Below are 19928 nucleotides of genomic sequence, written 5' to 3'. Positions count from 1 at the left end.
AGGGTGTTCCAAGAGTTAATCACCCGTTGGGTAAAGAAGACGCGACGAGCCAGGGTGCAACAACGTTCCTTGAATATAGTAGGGGCGCGATGTTAAAGTTGGATTCAGCGGGCAGATTATAGTGGCCATGGATAATCTTGAACGTCTCCACCAACTCGGTGCGGAGACGCTGATCCGACAGCGACAGGAGACCCAGACGCTTCAACCTGGTGGCAAGCACGAAGGCACGGCACAAGTTTCTTTGCCTTGCGCTGAACCCTTTCTAGATTGTCAATGTCTTTCACAAGGTTGGGCGACCAGATGCCGGAGCAATAATCGAGGTGAGGGCGAATATACGCACCATAGAGAACACGAAACGATTTGGCAGTAAAAAGGGAGAACGAGCGCCGCAACATGTACAAGGCATGCATACCACGGGCATTAGCAGCGCAGCTATGTGTGTCCCTAATAGGCGACCATCCAGCCTCCAGCATAATATCAAGGTCCCGCACGACAGATTGGGCTTCAATAACGCGACCCCCTAAGCGATACTGAAAGCGTTGGTTATCCAGGTCACAGTGTAGCACCGCTGATTTCGTGGGGTTGAAGCCCATTCCATTGATGGAAACCCAGCGGTTAAGCGAATACACATCCGCTTGGAGGGCCTGAGAGTCCGAAAGCGTTCGCATACCACGCCCCAACTTAGAGTCATCAGCAAAGACTGAGGAACGAGTCCTTAATGACGAGGGGAGATCGACTGGTAGCTTTACAACTAACAGTAGTTTTCATACTATTTTACTTTTGGATCACAAATAAACTTGGCCTTAACTTTTACGTGTTTTGAGAGGCGTGAAAGAAGCTAAATAGTTTCATAGCAATTAAATCGTTTAAGTAAGAAGTTTAGCACATTTAATTTGAAAAATAAATCTTTAAAGCTTGAGTTTAGGGCCACTTAGAATAAAAAAAATCGATCATGGAAACTAAGCCTTTGCCAAAATGTCGTAGAAAGTGCGTTGTTTTTGACTGTGCCAAAGACTGGTCCCTGAGGAACGCCGCTTTCCACCATGCACCAAGACGAAAAGACTCCTGTAAGGACGACTCGCTGATGTCGGTTGCACAGGAATGCCTGAATCCAATCAACTAACTCCTCGAGCTTGCGAATGAAAAGTAAGTGTGGTACCGTGTCAAACGCCTTACTTAAGTCCAGAAAGATCACGTCGATAGGGTCACCCGCGTCCAGACACTTCGTCACGTTCTCCAAGGTGACGAACACGTCACGGAAAGGTATTACACTGTAAGTGTCTGTGTGTGTGTCACTGCGTTCGAAGTTGGCAAATCGGAGCAAACGAGTTCGCAGAAAGCAATATTAGCTTCTACTCCCTTATCATCGTTAAGGAAAAGATATGTAGGCGACCATCGGCTAAGGTTACGAGAAGCGTTTAGCTTCCTCCCAATGTTAGCTAGGGCTTCCACCAAAGGTTCGCGAGATTGCGGCTCTTCTTATAAATTACTTTGAATCAATCGCCTTATATAACCTAAATCTCCAAAAATTGTTAAAGAGGCATACGCTTGAATTGAAACGTCAACAATAGCAATGATTAAAATGATTTTAGGGATAAGGTTTCTTAAAACGATTTAATTGGAATTGAGGTAAATTAATGACGATTAAAAATCAATTATATTTATCTAAATATTTAAGAAAAACCTCTTAATTGTATTTCGACATGGAGAGGTTAATTTAATTTAATCTCGCGTAGATCTCTCCCCGCCACCAGGTGTCCGATGTTTTCGCGCCGCTTTTTGTCAAGACAGGCCAATCCCTAAACTTTGTTGCAAAGCCGGGAGTGTGGCGCACTCCTGTAAGCCAAGCTTCTGGGCGGCAAAGATTGAGGGAATACGACACATGTCGGCGATCCTACCCTATAGGTGCCGACTGTCCCGTGTCCGCCGGAGGTGACCAGTGCCGTCTTATCCATTGGGCCCGTTGGGCACTGGCCCAGGGGCCCCTTAAGAACAGGGGCCCCATAATTGTCAAATAATACTCATTTTACCTTTGTCATAAGAAAAGCACAAGAAAATATAAACTACTTTCCATCGGTCATTCAGTCTTTTCAATAAAAAATTTCGCCTTCGAACTTGAAAAATGTAAAACTAAAAATCTGAGACCTATGAAGTAGTCACCCATTGCCTTGGCTTTTACATTATCCCCCTCCCCATGGCCTGACTTCACAACCGCACATCGGCTTATTTATTTAGTTTGAAACCTTCACTCTAAAACAGTCTCAGTCTATCCTGTCATTTTGCCCATGCTCAGAGAGAAAACCTGGAATTTTCTCGATCATTCTCGCTGTTAGGTGGTGGTCTATTTCTCTCCCTGCTGAAAGTAGAAAACTCTGTTTAAAATATAATGCCTGTTATGAATAAAATTATGGCTGAGATGTTAGACAAACCATAAATAGAGATTATTAGTGATCAAATCAAAAATGAAACGTAATACTTTGAGCGGTGCTCAGAAGATAAAAGCAGCTGCGCAGGAGAAAGAGAAAGCTAACATCATGTTTCCATCAAAATGCTATGAGAAGTGCTGAGCCTGGTAAAATGACTCTTTCAACAGTATCACCGAAGCCCTCAACGACTACCACAGTTCCAACCGACATTGCAGTGGAGTCATCACTTGTTCCTACAACTGATCCAGATGAGGATATTCCACCAGTGGAAGTGCTTAAAAATCTTCCTTCCAGGAACAGATGCAGGGCTATGGGTAATCCTAACTCAGTTGATTGCTGGATTCGAAATGGGCCGACATCTTGTCAGAAACATGGAAGCGACCTTTATAAGACACGCCGAGTGTATAAAGCAGATGGAGAAAGCATTAGAATTCCAAGACAAGATATTGGTCAAAAATGTGTTCAAACGTGAATTACATTGGCGATCCAAGAAATGATCGACTTCGATCCAATTGTAAAGGAATTTTCAAGGAAGAAAGTGTGCAAATGTTTCTGACTTTGCGTTGACTGTTAATTTTGTAGACTTTAGTTTGAAGGAAATAATAAATAGTTTTATTTCTCGATTATTGTTTTGTATAGGGGATTAGGGGGCCCAATATACTGCACTGCCCAGGGGCCCATATAGCACTTAAGACGGCCCTGGAGGTGACTTACCCCAATTTCACCTTCCGTCACCTCCCAAGTAAACCTCATTTCCTTCCCTGCTTTTACACATACGACCTAGCGGCCCCCGTCAGTGCTGGGCCGCGTAGGGTCTCCCGCTCCATTCTTCCTGGTGCTCAAGGCCTAACGGCTAAGCACTAGTGTTAGTAGGTGAAAAAAAAAAAACTTTGTTGCAAAATAGTTGGTCTTTGCGAGCTAAAATCACAGCTTGAAAATTGATTATAAAAGAACGACAAAGTTTTGGTGAGTTATCTTAATGTTTTAATACCCTTAATAAAATAAATATAACATATTTTTCTACTTCATTATTCCTACAAAGAGGAGAACATTTACAGTTATATGTATAATTACAAAACAATTAACTAATAGCTTAGTGGCAAGCCCTTTATTTTAACTGAACCTTTATTTAGTCTTCAACTAGTTTTATCAGAAGTCCATTAAATTAGCCTACGAAGTAACCAAAATTGAGGTTTGGGACTCCCCTCTCTTGTGTAGCAATACTTTAAGATGAGCGACACTTTCGCCACCTCGCGATAACTTTTCTCAAACCTCCGGTTTAGGCGCGACTCGTACGCTAAAATTTGCCCTATTGAAGAGAGAAACAGCTATTGGCTGAACATGAACTCTGAATCTCAAAAGGGACACGAAAACGCCCGCCTCCCACTGGTCCCTTTAGAGATGCAGCGTTCATGGGCTGAAAAAGCCCCGCCCCGCTCACGTGAAGATATATTCCCAATAGAGGAGCTCAAGATTTCAAACAGGGTTAGGAAAGGGGAAAAACTGAACCCCCATCCATGGAGTAAAAAGAAGTTTTAACCTCAGCATCTTCATAGTCAAACCATCAAAACTACGGAAATTGTATTGGTCAAAATTTTCAGTGACCCCGGGCCCTTAATTTTTAAAAAAATTATGGGACTTTTTAAAATTTTAATGGACAACTTGACGTGTCGTCGTGTCCTGTGCTTATTTCCGGCCCATGTCTTAACTGCGTTGTTGATAATAAGGACTGTAAGCAGACGACAAATAAAAATAAAATAAAAATGTACGAAGTTCAGGGACGGAAATAAGAAAAATTACTTATAGGACATGTGTTCAGTGACGCCCCCTTTGACTGGGACATTGTCCACTGGAGTGCGCAAAAATAGTGTCGCGTCTTCATAGTCAAGCTATCAAAACGTCTGAAAAAGTTACTGGTCAAAATGTCCAGTGACCCCCTTAGTTTTTAAAAAATTTATGGGACATTTTAAAATTTAATTGGACAATGTGCAGTGTCCTGTGCTTATTTCCGGCCCTATTTTTGACATCCCTACTAAGCCGACGAAAAAAAATAAAATAAAAATCTACGTATCTCCAGGATTTTAAGTAGTGTCGAGAATAATATGAACCGAACCGAACTTACATTAATTCTAAATACAAGTACTACTAAGGGAAAATCAGCTTACAGGTGAATATTTTTATCGGTCTATTATCGATTAACTGTAGATTACGAATTGAACAAAAAATGCTATAGCAAATATGACAAAAAGACTCGGTACAAAAAATCTGCAAAAAATATCTAATTTTTCGGCTGGGTTTGGATTTACGCCGATGTAATTGGCCGGAGCTTTTGTCGAATCCAGTATCGTTTGCCCCAAGAAATATGTCAATTGTTGGATGGGTCCATTCGACTTCGGATACATGATGAGTACGGCGGCTCCTGGTGCGTGACGACGTTCTGATTGATTTGCTGACGGAAGTTGAAAGACCTGGCAACAATTAAATTATGAACAAGTTAAAAATTAATTCGGTATAATCATAAGCCAATAATCTTCTTTAAGTGTCCATCATTAGGACTTTGGCAGACGTCCTCTGCCCCCTACCTTAACATCAAGCGCCTACATTTTTAGCCGCATCGTATGATGAACATCTACGATGTGGGTCTTAGTTTGACCTGGCCTGTTGGTGGTGGTGGCGTCGTGAAAGAGAACTGCCTTAGACAGTATAAAATTTTTCGATCGTCATTGAAGGGTGAGTGAATGGGAGAGAATTGTGGTGTTCGTGTATTTTAAAAGGAGGGAAATTATGATAGTTAGGTTAAGCCATATACCCTCCCTTAAAAATACCTCTTACCCGTCGACAATAAGAGTTTCACGCTCCCCTATTTTAACATTCAAAGAAATCGAGGTAAATTTTGAAAGCAAAAGCAAGTATTTACTGACGTTCTTTTTAGAATGGTCTTAAGGCACCGGGATATTACAATTATTGGGTGTTTTACCGAATTCTTTCTCTTTCAAACTCTTCTGACCATAAGTTCATGTTAGAAATTTATAAGAAGCGATAAGTGTGCATCGGCATAAGTCTATGTTGTAAACTTATCGAGGGGATAATCACTAAAACTATCTGTTCTTCGATTCGCCGGAATATTACAATTACGGCCTAAGTAAATTTAAACGGGTAATAATTCTATCACCATTTAGGGTAGGGCATCGAGGGGGCTATTTACTCTGATTTTATGCACGGTAAATTATTTAAGCATTGTAAAAGATAGCGCTATTCACTCATTAGGGTAAGGTATAGAGGGGTTATCCACTCATTAGGGTAGGGTATAGAGGGGCTATTCACTCGTACGATGTGGCTACTATTGCGAGCCCTTGGGTTGCCTTGTTATTTCCCTGATAGCGCCGCTAAGCTACGAGCGACCAGACAGCACAAATAGAAAGGAGGGTAGGAGAGAGCCCCGCTTTCAAAAACGTTTTCAGTCCCGGGGCCCTCTAAGAGCGTGCCGCACATATGCAACCGGCGCAACGGAGAGGGGAAAAATCTGAGACGTTTATTTGCGTTTAGGCAGAAGTATATAATACTTCTCTTCGAGAGAAGTGTACCACAAAGCCGGGTAAGTGTAACGCCATTCTTCCCAACATCGGAACATTTGGAGCAAGGTTACTAAACCGAATCACATACGCGATAAATAGTTCCCTCATCATTAGGATATTTGAGTTGAACTATTTGGCAAGACGCACTTGTGGATTTTTGTCTCACCCCGAGACGAGGTTAGGGAGTTGATTGTTGAGGATTTAGTACCAAACAGTTATAGAATTCACCTTACGGTGCGATGCCCATCTGTAGTTTGATGAGCGGGAGAGCAAGCAAAAAGGGGTGAGCCTGGGAAGAATGACGTTACATAACAAATGTATTAAGATGATACAGAGTGGCATCCTTCTTCTATTATCCCCTTCTGGTTTAGGCCAGTATTGCGGCTTAGGTCATGGATGAAGGATGCGCTTGAAAAACATTTGACGCTCTATAGGATGTGCAACTCCCTCTACTAAAAATAGACAGGTCGATACTAGCGCCTCCTGGTTACCAGCGCTGGAAAGCCTCGCGTGAAAAATAAAATGTAACTGAACATAAGAAAAAAAACCCACCGTTTTGCTTCTAGCAGACGACGCGTAGATCAACCGTAATTAATTTTCACGCTAGGCTTCTAGCGCTGGTAGCCAGGCGGTACTAGTATCGACTTGCCTACCTTTTGGTATACAATTTTTGCAGCAACACCTCTTATAGGAAACCCTTCTCTCTTTCACTCTCCTTTACGTTTGTGCTCACTGATTTAGTGTTTTGGCAAACGAAATTGTGAAATTTCTTAGTGCAAGGGTTTATGACTAGCTGTTACCCGCGGCGTCGCTCGCGTGTAATAAGAACTTCCATCATACTGATGACTAATATTTTTGTATCACCCTAGGAGCGAAGGAACTCAGCGTTGCCCGTCAGCCCGTCGGAACATTTTTTACTACTTTTCACGCGGACATTATTTCATAAAGAAGGGTCTAAGTTTCTGGCCCACATTTAAAAAGATGGCAACCAATTGAACCCAAAAGACCATTCATCCCGTCTATAGAGGTTAAAGGAAACTAGTGCACTAAATATTTGTGAAATCGGTTGAAACGCGCGGACTTTGTTGCATAAGGAAGATTTTTTTACATTTCTGGGCGCCATTTATTAAGATGGCGGCGGATTGGAAAAATCTTTCTTAGTACGCGCCTACCACTTATGAGTAACGTTCCTGCAAATTTTATGCATTGTAGGGCAAGCGGTTTTGGGCTGGGCGTTGATTGTCAGTCAGGTCTTTGATTTAAATAGATATAGATTGTGTTTATTTTTTACGATTTATGGAAAAGGATAAAATTTATGCTAAACTAGAAATGACCATTATAGTGTCGTGGTCAATGTATTTCGCGAGTATTGAATTGGGTAGGCATTTCTTAAGTTTATATGGCAGTCTTCGTCACTTAATAGTATATGCGAACCACTGTATAGTCTAGCCTTAGATCGTTCTTGGCTGCTGTACAACCTTAGCACATTGGAAACCACACGGAGTAATGCAAAATGATTTTTGCTCTCGTTTAATTCCTGTCTCTATTTTTATCGCTAGAACCAACCGTCAATCTGTGTTTTATTGCCAAAACACGCGGTACCCCTTAAGCTGATGTTTTCACGTTTCAAATAAACCGGGCAAAAGTCGAACGTGGCTTTTTAAAGCGGTAGTAATAGGATTTTGACAGTTAGACCTGTGGGGGAACCGGGGGATCTGAGTTGGCGCTTGGCGCTTGGCGCTGTTGGAGCCACTGCCGCCGTCGAGATAGTTGGCACCCAAGGGTATCTTATCATAACTGATAAGGAGAAATGTTTTCGATGGCACCCTCTTATTGACTTTGTCAATGTGATGGTGGAAATATATCTAAGTATATTGGCTCGAATGTTTTTCAACGCCATGTTGACTTTTGGTAACGTGGTGGAACCATATGTTAGGCTTAGGTTATATTGTCATTGTGACGTAGGAAAGGCGCCATATTTACAATGTGGCGGGGAAATACGTACGGGAAAATACGTGTGGGGAATTATTTGCTTTCGATGGCGCCCTCTTATTGTCTTTGCCAATGCGGGGGTGAAATATATTTGTGTTTAAATATATCTACCAAACGCCATATTGACTTATTACAACGTGGGGGAAATATTTCTATAGTAAACTTCACCTAAAACTAGAATTGATCATTATTTTGTGGCGCCTTCTAAAGCCAACATGATTAGAGTATAAAGATCCCCCAAAGATTAGAGCATACTTTATTCTGTTCCTGACTTCAGACTTGGATGTTTCTGAGCTATTATCCCTAGCTTTTTCTTAGTAAAATTGTGCAGAGGGTAAGATTTTACTTTCTTTTACAAGTCTTGGGAAGAGAGATTACAAGTTTAATTTCAGATAATATAAATTTTGAGAATGTTTGAATGCAAAGTTTGCAAGCGTCAGTATACTACGAATAAGCTTCTCACGAGGCATCTGTTTAAAGCTACGCACATTTGCAGGCTGGCCGAGTGCCTCTACGACAACACCCATAGTTTAATGTTTTGCGAGATTCATCACCACATGAGATCCAATAAGACCTACACTTATTTTGCAGACTTTCTGTAGGTGCCCCCGCTTGTTCGAATTGTACGTTAAATGATTAAAAATAATTGTTAACTCCAATTTAAAGAGCTGTTTTTATTTGTTGGTAGGCCTATCTTATCAAATTATAAAGCAGTGAAATAAATTAAAATCGCCCTTATCAAAATATATCACTATTTTGAAGGTTTCGAGTGATGTTAAAGTTCAAAGTGTAATTAAACATATATTTTTACACTAACAATTACTACAAGAGGGGCTAAAGATTCGGTTCTATACCATTATCAGTTTGAATCGCTGCAGATGAACTTTGATAAGTGCAAAGTGTAATGGCAGGGAAAATGATAAGGCTAAACGGGGACCAGTTTATTCACAGTTTCGTTGTCACTAATTCCCTTAGAACCACATACTAACAAGTTGCATCTCGTCAAAAATATGTTTTGAAACGCATCAAAAAACATACAAGATAACAAAAGCGTGCTTAATAAACTAAGTCTGTTCAAACTTTTTTGTTTAAACGTTTTAAACTAAATAAGAATATTAGCCTGGTGTGTGTGTGTGCGTGCGTGTGTGTGTAAATTATCTTAACGTATTGAAAATCCACTTTTAATTAACCTTCATTTAGTATTATTATATCCGTTAAATGTCTAATAAAAACCACACTATTGTAACCACGCTTGCGATATTCGTAAACTCGCTCCACGTGGCCATAAAAGCCTTGACTAATACTAAGAATAACTACACTGTTCCTTAGGTTCAATCATACTTTATTAAACTAACTAAATTATATTTAAATGCCGACTTGCATGTAGTACAACGTAAAGAACTTTTTAAACATAATTACTAATTGGGGATGAAGTCCAATACTAGGACAAAGCCCTTCGCTCGAGCGAACTACTACATCTTAGTAGTGAAGAAATGCTTACTTAATAATGATAAGCAGTCGATGCTTATATAGTACGGGAAAGGTCAGAGGTAACACAGGATGCTAATCCTCTATGTAACCTTACACCCCTGGAGTAGAAACTCAGGAGGTCCCTTAATTACTATGGAAGGTTACACTATTTGACTTAAATGTGTTCGATATTGTTAATATATTACTGAAATAAAACTGATAATGAAGTTGAATGTCCAAAAAAGTGACCGAAAGTGTTGTTAATTTACTAAAATATGGTTGAAAACGACGTGAAAGGAAAACATTCGATTGAAAAGCAGATAAAAGTGTTGTTAGTCTATGAGAATGCCTACCACGTTCGCTCCTACATTTCATGAAATTTTATACACCAACCTCAATATAAATAGTTTATTTTTTAATATATATATATATAATATTTTAAGTTCAGTTTTAATTATTGGTAAGCCTATTTTAAATCGGTTTAGTTATTGGTATGTCTATTTTAAAACCTTATCTACTGCGTTCATATTCCCTCTCAAACCGATAAAAGAACCGATTATAGTTTTAACTCATAAGAGATTGAATTTCCATTTTCAACAACGAGGGGTGAACAAATTTGTTTAGAAAGGCAAATATTCCGTACTAGCACCGTTTATCGAAAAGATATCACTACCCCTCCATGTGGTGGTGGTGGTGGGGTAAAGTCCCATAGTAAAACACAGCCGATAACGAAACTTCAACTAGAAATTGGTTAAAGTTTCACCAATTTTTAGTGTTTTTAATTGAATTATAGACATTTCATGACACTTTCAACCGCTTTTTAGTTTCAATTTTTGGACATTCAACCACATTTTCAGTTTTATTTCAGTAATAAGTTAACAATATCAAACACATTTACATGTTGTTGTATTTTTAGCGGCGTTATTGACATATGGTTAAGATTTTCAAATCTTCCCGCCGAAGAAAGTGATCCACGTGAGGGATAACCATTGCGAAATTTTCCCGGGAGTGGACCTTAATTGTATTTATCTTATCAATACGGGATTTTACCATGATTCCAGCGGTAGTATACTGAGAGATAAGGGCTGGGTCAATAGCCAATGAACAATCAGGCTGATGACGTATACCTGTAGCCAATGGACAGTCGAGTTGATGACGTATGCTCATGGCTAGTTGTGTATAAAAGGGGTTTGGAGCCCCTCGAAAGGTATTTTTGATCGGAAAACGACCACGAGGGAAAATGGACACCACCTCTCATGTAAGTACCTGATTGTATATATTTCTAAGTTCTAGTTATTATCCCTGAGGTTTCACTATTCTTTACTATTAAATTTGTATGATTTACATGAATATAATACGATTATATCATATAAATGTGTGGATATAAGGGGAGAATAAAATTCAAGATTTGTATAGACATACATAGTAATAACAAATAATTATATTATTCTTATAGTATCATCCTTCCCCAAGAACAAATTTACGAAGCCGCGAAAAGATGATTGGTCGTGTTGTGGTTAAGAGGTGCGTAAAGTTTCTATATCCCGAGTATAACTAATTTTAAGTTAGAGTTTATAAGAACATACAGCATAAGGTGGTGAACTTGGTTATGATATAATTGCATATAAAGTAATAATACTTCACATTTTCTAACATAAATTTCCGTTTATTTGTATTACCAGAATTCGAAATGGACTCCCCGTAATGGATGTTCCCCGCCCGGAGATTTACTACGACACCCTGGAAGTAATCCCGGGTGGTGAACTTGAAGGTGTGATGGTGCAACCGAGGGCTACAGACCACACGATTGGATACCTGTTCGGGAACCGGGAGCTGGACGGTGACGTTGTCGGAAGTAAGCGGAGGAGGAGGAGTGGGGAGGATGCTGCGGAGTTCATCGTCAAGTGGAGTAGAGGGGAGGATGGATATGCCGTCCCTCCAGCACTACAACCATCCAAATGGGAGGTGTTTGTAAGGGGCCGTGGGTGGGTGATAAACCCTCTATTCAAATGTTTTAAAAATTAATATTAAATGGTGGATAAAAGTAAATATATTTTTAAAGCAAATAAGTAATAAAAGTAATTTAACAGTCTGTTCGACCATGTTGTAGTCATTTAAAAAACACTCTTGGTCACCTTTCGTAGTATGTTTTCAATAATTTCAAACGTATATTTGTGTTGTCTAAATCATTTAACACTACATTCAATCATATTTTGTATATGTTTTCAATCATTAACGTCACTTTCAATCTTATTTTCTTCTTGTTTTCAATCATTTTCCACCATCTTTAATCGTATTTTAATTATGTCTTATTACTTTTACATCACTTTCGATATTATTTCCCACCAAATTTTCCTGTCAGTGAACGTTGTATTTATCACGATGATATGGAACTCTGCCAAGATTTGAGTTGATAAGGATTTCTACAAATAATTCTACAGGGCCGGTAGGCCCTTGTAGATATGACTTGATACTCTTTTGTAACGTTAAAGCAAAATTCACATGCTTTTGCCAATTTTCCTATGGAGATTAACATGGGGTTTTTCGTGATATTTAGCCACCACTAACCGAAAAACTAGAGCGAAGTTACTTTTCGGAATACTCTTAATTTAACAATTAAGTATTCAGGGTGTGCGATCCGCTAGTATTATCAGAAACAATTAAGTCTAAGTATGTTAATTTTAGTTAATTACGGAAATACAGCTCTTGAGTTAAACGTCAGGTTAACCTGTTAGCGCGCTGATACCCATTTCTTCAATTATCAAGCATATTGAGAACAAGGGAGGGCCTAGCTTTGTGCCTAATAACAAGTTAAGTTGACATTTTCAGTTTGATTCATTCTGTGGAAGTTGAACCATGGAGCCTGAATCTTAAAGAGATACAGGCTCCATGGTTTAACTTGTTTTTGAGCAGTCGACGCTTGTTTAGTATTTTACCGGCTTAAAATATTTATTTCATTTTATAAATTTTCTGTAACACTCTTGCTAAGAAACACTTTGCTATCAGGTCGAAATTTTGTTTAATAAAGCAATCCAGGTATAAAACTAAAGGTAATTGATTTCATTATATTATAAGATATTGGTTTTTGGATGTTATTTAAGACCAAGGCTTAGGTTGCTTATGTATTGTATTCAGTGGTGGGCAAATCGCGAGTGTCACTCGCATTGCGAAAGATTTTTCGTCTCTCTTAAAGAAGTCTCTCGCGCCGAAAGAGTGAGACAAGAATGAGTGACTTGTAATCACTCGTGGCTTGAGAGTTTCATACACGCGAATTACAATATCTCACTCTCGCGAAGTAATGTTTTTCCAAAAGAGTGATAAGGTTTCTTTCACCAATGCCTCTTTCTATTGTCGGGAGTGACTTTCATAAATCGAGACGAAATCACTCTTAAGGACTTATAAATATTAAAAATTCGAGAACTTCACTCTCACTCAGAGAATGAAAATTATAGTAGTTTGAAAGAGATTTTTTGCCGAGCGAGTGTAGTCCCTATTTTAACATGTAATTTTTACGGGGGAAATCTGGTTTAGGAAATCTACTAGATGGAGGTGTTTGAGTAAGAAAGAATCTTTAACGAGGGAGTCGTCACTCAGCGTTATAGCGTACAACATGAGAAAGCTTATGAGATAGCTTATTTAAGTGATTTGGATGACTAGGATGATATGAATTATTTTTATTGACTTCGTTTCTTTGAATTATATTGTTGATTAAGATGATTTGAATGACTTTGTTTATTTAGATGATTTGAATTATATTGTTGATTAAGATGATTTGAATGACTTTGTTTATTTAGATGATTTGAATTATATTGTTGATTAAGATGATTTGAATGACTTTGTTTATTTAGATGATTTGAATTATATTGTTGATTAAGATGATTTGAATGACTTTGTTTATTTAGATGATTTGAATTATATTGTTGATTAAGATGATTTGAATGACTTTGTTTATTTAGACGATTTGAATTATATTGTTGATTAAGATGATTTGAATGACTTTGTTTATTTAGACGATTTGAATTATATTGTTGATTAAGATGATTTGAATGACTTTGTTTATTTAGACGATTTGAATTATATTGTTGATTAAGATGATTTGAATGACTTCGTCGCTCCGAATGGCTTGGTTGATTTGAATTTTTTGACTTTGTTGATTAAGGTTATTTGGATGGCAGAAATGATAAGGATTATCGGGATGATTTTGTTGAATAGGATTATTTAAATGACTTTGTTGATTAGTATTTTGAGAACGACTGTTTAATGAGTTGAAATTGTTGATTCTGATTATTGAGTTGAAATTGTTGATTCCGATTATTGAGTTGAATTGTCGATTAGGATTATTGGGTTGAAATATTTCATTAGGATTATTGGGTTGAAATATTTCATTAGGATTATTGGGTTGAAATATTTCATTAGGATTATTGGGTTGAAATTTTTGATTTGGATGATTTGAATGACTATGTAGTTATTTGATTTAAGTGGCTAGGGTGATTTGAATGACAATCGTGATTTGAGTGACTAGGGTAATTTGAGTGTTTTCTGCGAGATTTTGAGGAACCGACGGTAACTTTGTTTTTAATAAAAAGGAACGTCTTTAAAAATTAAATTTCTTAAAGTGCACATTGACATATTAACGTTTCAAAATTTGTTTCAAAATATTTAATAATCTGTAACGCCTACAGTACAGTAGTTTTAGTAGGTTAATTTTTAATCATAATTGACGAAGGCAGTTATTTTCATTGAATTAAGCTTACAACCACAATTATTTGAATTAAGTGGCTATTATTTTAATAGTCTGTAGCATTTTGCATTACGTCGTCGAAGTCCAAGGTATTTCGCGTTGCGTTGATGAACTGTCTCTCTCAATTGCGATTGAAGTGATAGCGAAAGTGACGTAACCGAGTCAGTTCATTCTTTCCCAATCATCCAAAATGATCCGCTCCTATCTAGCTCCTACAAACCTTTTAATCAAATAAAAAAATTAAAAAGCTAATGCGCCATTGGCAGTGGTGCAGAAGCCTTCAGCGAGGGTCAGAATGAGCCTTCGTGAATTCTCTATTTGACCGCGAAAATAAATAGTCATGGTTAGTTCAATGTTTTTTAAATGGACGACGCTAAGTTTAGATGTGTTATTTAAGGGTAAAATCATCGAAAGTTCGGAACCCGCGGCATACTTAACTCTTCAGCAACCTATAATCGACCTCCCTAATTTTGGTGGTGAGATTCGAAATTGCTCAATTTCCAATGCGAACCAGTTATTCTATGAACCATGCTTTTCGCGCTACTCAAGGCGTGTTAAACAAGACATTTGCGAGAATGTTATTGCCCAGAACGCTAAAATGGAAAAGTGGTATGTAACCCTCCAAGAACAACGCTATGATGTCAACCTATTGTTTCCACGTCAACCCAAGAGGTACAATAGAATCGAGTTAATTTAGTCTCGAGAGTAACGTGGCGGCGTTATTTTCGAAACTAAATTTATTCGATGTATGACGCGCTTTTATTTGGTGGTATCTTAAGTTACCACCCTGGGGTTTCGCCAGTAGCCCTATTCCCCAGTTCTTGATGTTCCTGCAATGTCTGCAGCTACACAGAAAATGAATTTAAGTTAAATCAAATTTTAGTTGATTAATTATGTACTTACAAGTTACTTATTTGCCTCGCTTTCGTGCTTTAAATAGCCATACTCACGAAGAGTCAACAAATGTGCCACGCGTTCCAGTGAAATACGAGACCTTCTCGCTCTCAAAATGTAGCCCGCAATCGAAAACATTCTTTCAACATCAGCCGAGCAAGCTGGGATTGATAAGAACCTTTTCGCCAATTTTGCCAGAGTCGGAAACCTATCTTCTTTGCTTCTCCAATACTCTAGCGGAGCGAAATTGTCAGGATCCTTGATCAAATTTTCTCGGAAGTAATCATTAAGTTGGCTTTCGACGTGATTGAATGTAGGGCTGGGCTCTGGTTTATCCAATCCGGGAAACATGTCAATTGGATTAATTTCCGGTTGTATATCATTTTCGACTAATAAATCCATTTGTTGCTTTAATGATGCAATGGCCCTATCTTTTAGCCAGCATTTTACCCCTGGAAACTCTGAACCCCATTGTGGGTTTTGAAACGCTACTTTTGTGGGGATAACATAAATATTTCAGACTGGTTAACACGAAACTGTAATATTGTGTTTCTTTTTCGTAAATAATACCACTACCATCGAATATAGAAACCTTGATTGTTGGATCAAGAAGAGTTGCTAAGACATAGTCTTCATCATTAAGCTCTCCTTTAAATCTATTTGCCATCAATTCCAACAAAGTTGATCGTAGTGTTTTGAGGTAGGGACATTTGGCAGAATACACTTCTTGAAATGTCCTCAGTAGTGTTGGTATTACTTTGGAAGCAATGGGAGCTTGGGACTGAAAAAGATCCGTTGACAATTTGAAGGGGCGCAGGATTTCAAGTAACTCCTTCAGTATGTGAAGGTCATTTTCACATGGAGTTTTAAGGCTTTTTGACTGCGTACTACGGTCTTTCTTGGCACTGATGACGGTTTGCCTTAAAGCCTCAATCATACCTGGCTATAATTAAATTGAAACAAACGTAAATGAAACGAAGAGCTAGAATAATTGAAAATGTTTCACCTCAGTTAAACGTTCTATTGCCATGAATAGGGAATTCCACCTTACTCCTCCATCCTGTTTCAAATCTTTCCCTCCAGGCGACAAGGTTTTAAAGACATGGGTCCATTTCGGCGATTGACGTAGAAACGTAATCCAGCCGTTTATTTTCTTGGCTATTCTCTCCGTTCTCTTACATTTCTTGATTGCTCCGTTTATAACAAGTTGTAAGGAATGAGCCACACACCTCTTTCTAAAGGGAGAATGGTTAAAGCCGGAATCATCAAGATCTTCGGTTCCTCCAAGTTCGTCAAAAGATTGATCCGAAGATTGTTCAGATGAATCTTCAGAATCTCTGATGCCAGTTGGGCCATTTAAAAAGATGTCTTCCATGCTGTTCCATCCTATCATTTATTTGTAGCATTTAAAAAATTTAATGCAGAAGAGACATTAACATAGTTATTAATATTTTACCTCCTTGAAGTTCAATTACTTCCTCATCACTTTCGGATGGTACATCTTCTGCCCTTACTAGCGCCAGTCTAGCTGGCCATGGATCTTCGAATAAGTCGTTCATGTTAAACGCCCGACTTATATTGGCTGCGTTGTCGGCACAAACGCTATAAATCTAAAAGCGATAAAGGAAGTTCTAATAAAGTTTTAAACGTGAAATTTGAAAACGGGAGATATAACCTTCTTGTATTCAATTCCAGCTGCCTCCGTCATCTCTTTAAACTTTCCTAAAATGGCTTCGCCATCATGCTTCCCAGGAAAAAATGAAAAGCCAACCAAGGAATTATGGAAATACCACTTGTCGTCGATAAATTGGCATCTAACTCCTAAGACTGAATCACGCGTCCTACTACTCCAAATATCTAACGTTTGGTGAATTTCCTTATATCCAACTTGTCTTAAAACATTCTATAACGTTGGAAAAAAAACCTTTGAACTACTTGAATTTTACATTTCCAATGTAATGTTTGCGACTAATTTCAGTTTAATAAATTACCATCGACAACGGTTGAAGACCAGCAGATTCCTTGTCTAAATCACGACCCAAAGTTCTACGAGATATTTCTCTGTTTTGGTTGTCGCTCAATGTTTTGCAAACTTCGCGGAAGCCAACTTTTTCCACAGTTGAAAATGGGGCGTGGTCTTTTGCTACCATATACACCAGACTTTTACGATGCAGCTGGTTTTCTATTGACCTCAATGGCCATAGTTTAACCTTTTTAGGTTCTTCGTCTTGCTGTTTGTCCCACATCGAACGTTTATTGCTCGTCGCTTTGAAATTGAAGGAAGCGCCATGAACAGTCTATTGAAATTTCACATCAAACCATCATAAGCCACAGAACCAAGCATTACCAAAAAACACAAAAATAATAGGTAATTTAAACCTTTGCATGACGTTCCAAGTTGCAAGAAGATGAATGGCAACTTGCAATGACTATCCCGCAAAAAAGACACTTGGCTCTAACTTTCTTGGTTTTCGAACCATGATCTGATGAAACGTGTCCAATATACTCAAAGTGTTCCTGAATGTTGCAAAGTCCATAGTTGCCTTGATTAAACTTGTTTTTGAAATCCTCATCAGTGAATAGAGCCATTTTAAAAGGTTTCACGGTAGCCCTTAGTGAAGTCAAATTTGAAAATATGTTGAAAAGCTTAAGAGCTCCGAGTAATGTTAGATGCAGCGTGGCGTGTTCTGTAAAATTTTAGTTACAATAAACTAAAATTGATAATAGAATGATAAAACTTACCTGAATTACTGTTTTGTTTACTGTATGGAAAAATCCGTTATAAAATATCCATAAATTTTAAATTATTTTGAAATACACGAGCTTAATCTTCGAGGAAATGTACCCTTAATTCTTCACGTGGTTTGTATGCTTGTTTTTTAGCGTGCATTAAACGTGTGACAGGTTATTAAATTCACGCGTAATTTTCATTTTATTTAAAAACGCGTTAGGGTTAGGTTTTATACTTAAACTAGGAATTTTTGAATGTCTGACTCCACTAACGCGTATATGGATGAGGAACTGGGAAATGGTTGGCTTTCAAAATCAACCGCAAAAGTAAGAAATTTGTGGTTACGTATTAAACAAGATTGGGAATCTGTTATCTTAAACCTGATGATATGATCATGAAAAATTGGGTTTCTGATGGATTGACAATTACACCGAAAGAAATTTAAAAGTATTTAACTCGTTTAGAAACGGAAAACAGAAGTGGACACCCTCCTAGAGAAATTAGGAAATGCGCATAAGCGAGAACGTGAAGGTACATCTGAAAAATATTCTAATAAAACTTTATCTATCAAATTTATTGATTTCTAATTATTAGCGAATGATGATTTGATATTACGTTTGAGGAAGAAAATAAATACACTAATGGGCGAAAAACATACAGAAGAAGAAAGGCACAAAAAAGAAGTCTCTGGTTAGCCTCAAATCGTTTGAAGGTTAAAAAATCTACTTCAAAATTTACCTATAAAAAATGCATTCATTTCTCATAGAGTATAAAATGACTATACAAAATATGAAGGAAGAGATTTCGGGATTAAAAGAGAAAAATGAAGCAATGAAAAACATTTTGAATGAAAAAGCCGAGAAAAAATTGTAATTATTAATCATAATATGTTAAATGGAAGGCGATGTTTTGAAATGCCATCACACTTCATTTAGCGTGGAGTCAGAGACGCAAACAATGGAAATTCAAAGTGACGACACAATGAGTCACTTTGACACACAGTACTCAATAAGAGGGAATTATAACCCGGATAGCGAACCCATGTGTTACTTGGACACGCAAGAATATATTTAACGCCGCAAATAGAATGTACAAACTCATTTTTAATATTTTTTAGTATTGTTTAATATGTTTAATATTCATGTATTTAAAACTAAATTTCTGTCTTTTTTTGGGTGGCTAGGGATTAAAATATTTTAGTTAAAACTTTCAAGGAGTAAATTTTTTGCGCCGGATTTAATACAGGCCCATTCTAATTTCAATTTCTTTGTGAATTCAGCTGCAAATAAGTTTTTGCTTCTGCACAGACTTCACGTTGAACTTTCAAGAGTTTAAGCATCCCCTATACGCGTACGTGTAGCCACCTTTGACAATGCATTGGTCTAATGCACTGTGGAAAGTAGCTACACGTAGGCGTTTAGGTGAGGCTTAAATTTTTCTTTTCTCGAGGAATGGAACCAAAACAACATTTTGAAAACACGCGCCTCGAGAATTAATGAGATTTTTTGAAATAACGTGTCTCGCGACATTAGAAAACCGTTATAGACACATTTAATTATTTCTTTGCAACTTCACTTGCAGAGCAGTTATCTTCTAAAAAGTACAACCAAAAGCTACTAGTTTACTGGTCGGTAAGTGAAATTAAACAAATTTTAAATAAAGCATTTTGTAACTTAAGTGATTTTATCCTAAAAATATGTTTATAATTTGATTCTAAGTCAATACTATCAAAATTGTGTAATGAAGTGCTTTTCATTCACTACAAGTGTCAGTTATTTTTGAAAGGCTCCGAGAGTGGCTTCATAGGTGTTAAACTATCTTTTAAAGTGGAAAATGGGAGGGGGTGACCACAAATGAAAGCCAATTCAGTTATACGCTGAAAAATGAATTTTTAAAGGATGGTTAATGTAACTAATTAGATATTTTCGTTAGATATGTTAATGGATTCCTCAACTGAATTACGTGATAATTCTGACTCCGCTACGTACTCAGAAGGCGCAACTTTAAAAATCGTGGCTTCCTTTGCTGAGAAATTTAGTAGGCAAGGAGTTGGTGTATGCAATATCCAAGATCATTTCATTTACTTGGGTCATGCATTG

At 37.8% G+C, this 19928-nt stretch overlaps 2 protein-coding genes across 3 annotated transcripts; both read left to right on the top strand.

Moving 5' to 3' along the window:
* Positions 1 to 9877: 9877 nt before the first annotated feature.
* LOC149594163 (uncharacterized) lies at positions 9878 to 11555 on the top strand. Its single transcript, XM_089861400.1, has 3 exons — positions 9878 to 10721; positions 10920 to 10987; positions 11146 to 11555. Exons 1-3 carry the CDS (start codon positions 10704 to 10706, stop codon positions 11486 to 11488), a joined length of 429 nt encoding a protein of 142 aa, XP_089717526.1. The 5' UTR covers positions 9878 to 10703; the 3' UTR covers positions 11489 to 11555.
* A 355-nt stretch (positions 11556 to 11910) lies between these two features.
* LOC149594162 (uncharacterized) lies at positions 11911 to 19008 on the top strand. Of its 2 annotated transcripts, XM_089861339.1 has the most exons (6): positions 11911 to 16965; positions 17077 to 18155; positions 18294 to 18360; positions 18424 to 18519; positions 18596 to 18698; positions 18765 to 19008. In XM_089861339.1, the coding sequence occupies exons 2-6, from the start codon at positions 18084 to 18086 to the stop codon at positions 18901 to 18903; spliced, it is 477 nt and encodes a 158-aa protein (XP_089717465.1). In that variant the 5' UTR covers positions 11911 to 16965; positions 17077 to 18083; the 3' UTR covers positions 18904 to 19008. The 2 variants fall into 2 exon arrangements, with proteins under 2 accessions (XP_089717465.1, XP_089717464.1); XM_089861338.1 differs by having other exon boundaries at positions 11911 to 18155.
* The last annotated feature ends 920 nt before the right edge of the window (positions 19009 to 19928 follow it).

Source organism: Phalangium opilio, unplaced genomic scaffold (assembly GCF_054372755.1).
Source record: "Phalangium opilio isolate 3A_F unplaced genomic scaffold, DU_Popi_V2 ptg000390l_1, whole genome shotgun sequence".
Classification (NCBI taxonomy): Eukaryota; Metazoa; Arthropoda; class Arachnida; order Opiliones; family Phalangiidae; genus Phalangium; species Phalangium opilio.
Note: the sequence above shows the minus strand (reverse complement) of the source record. Positions and strands in the feature narration are given on the sequence as shown.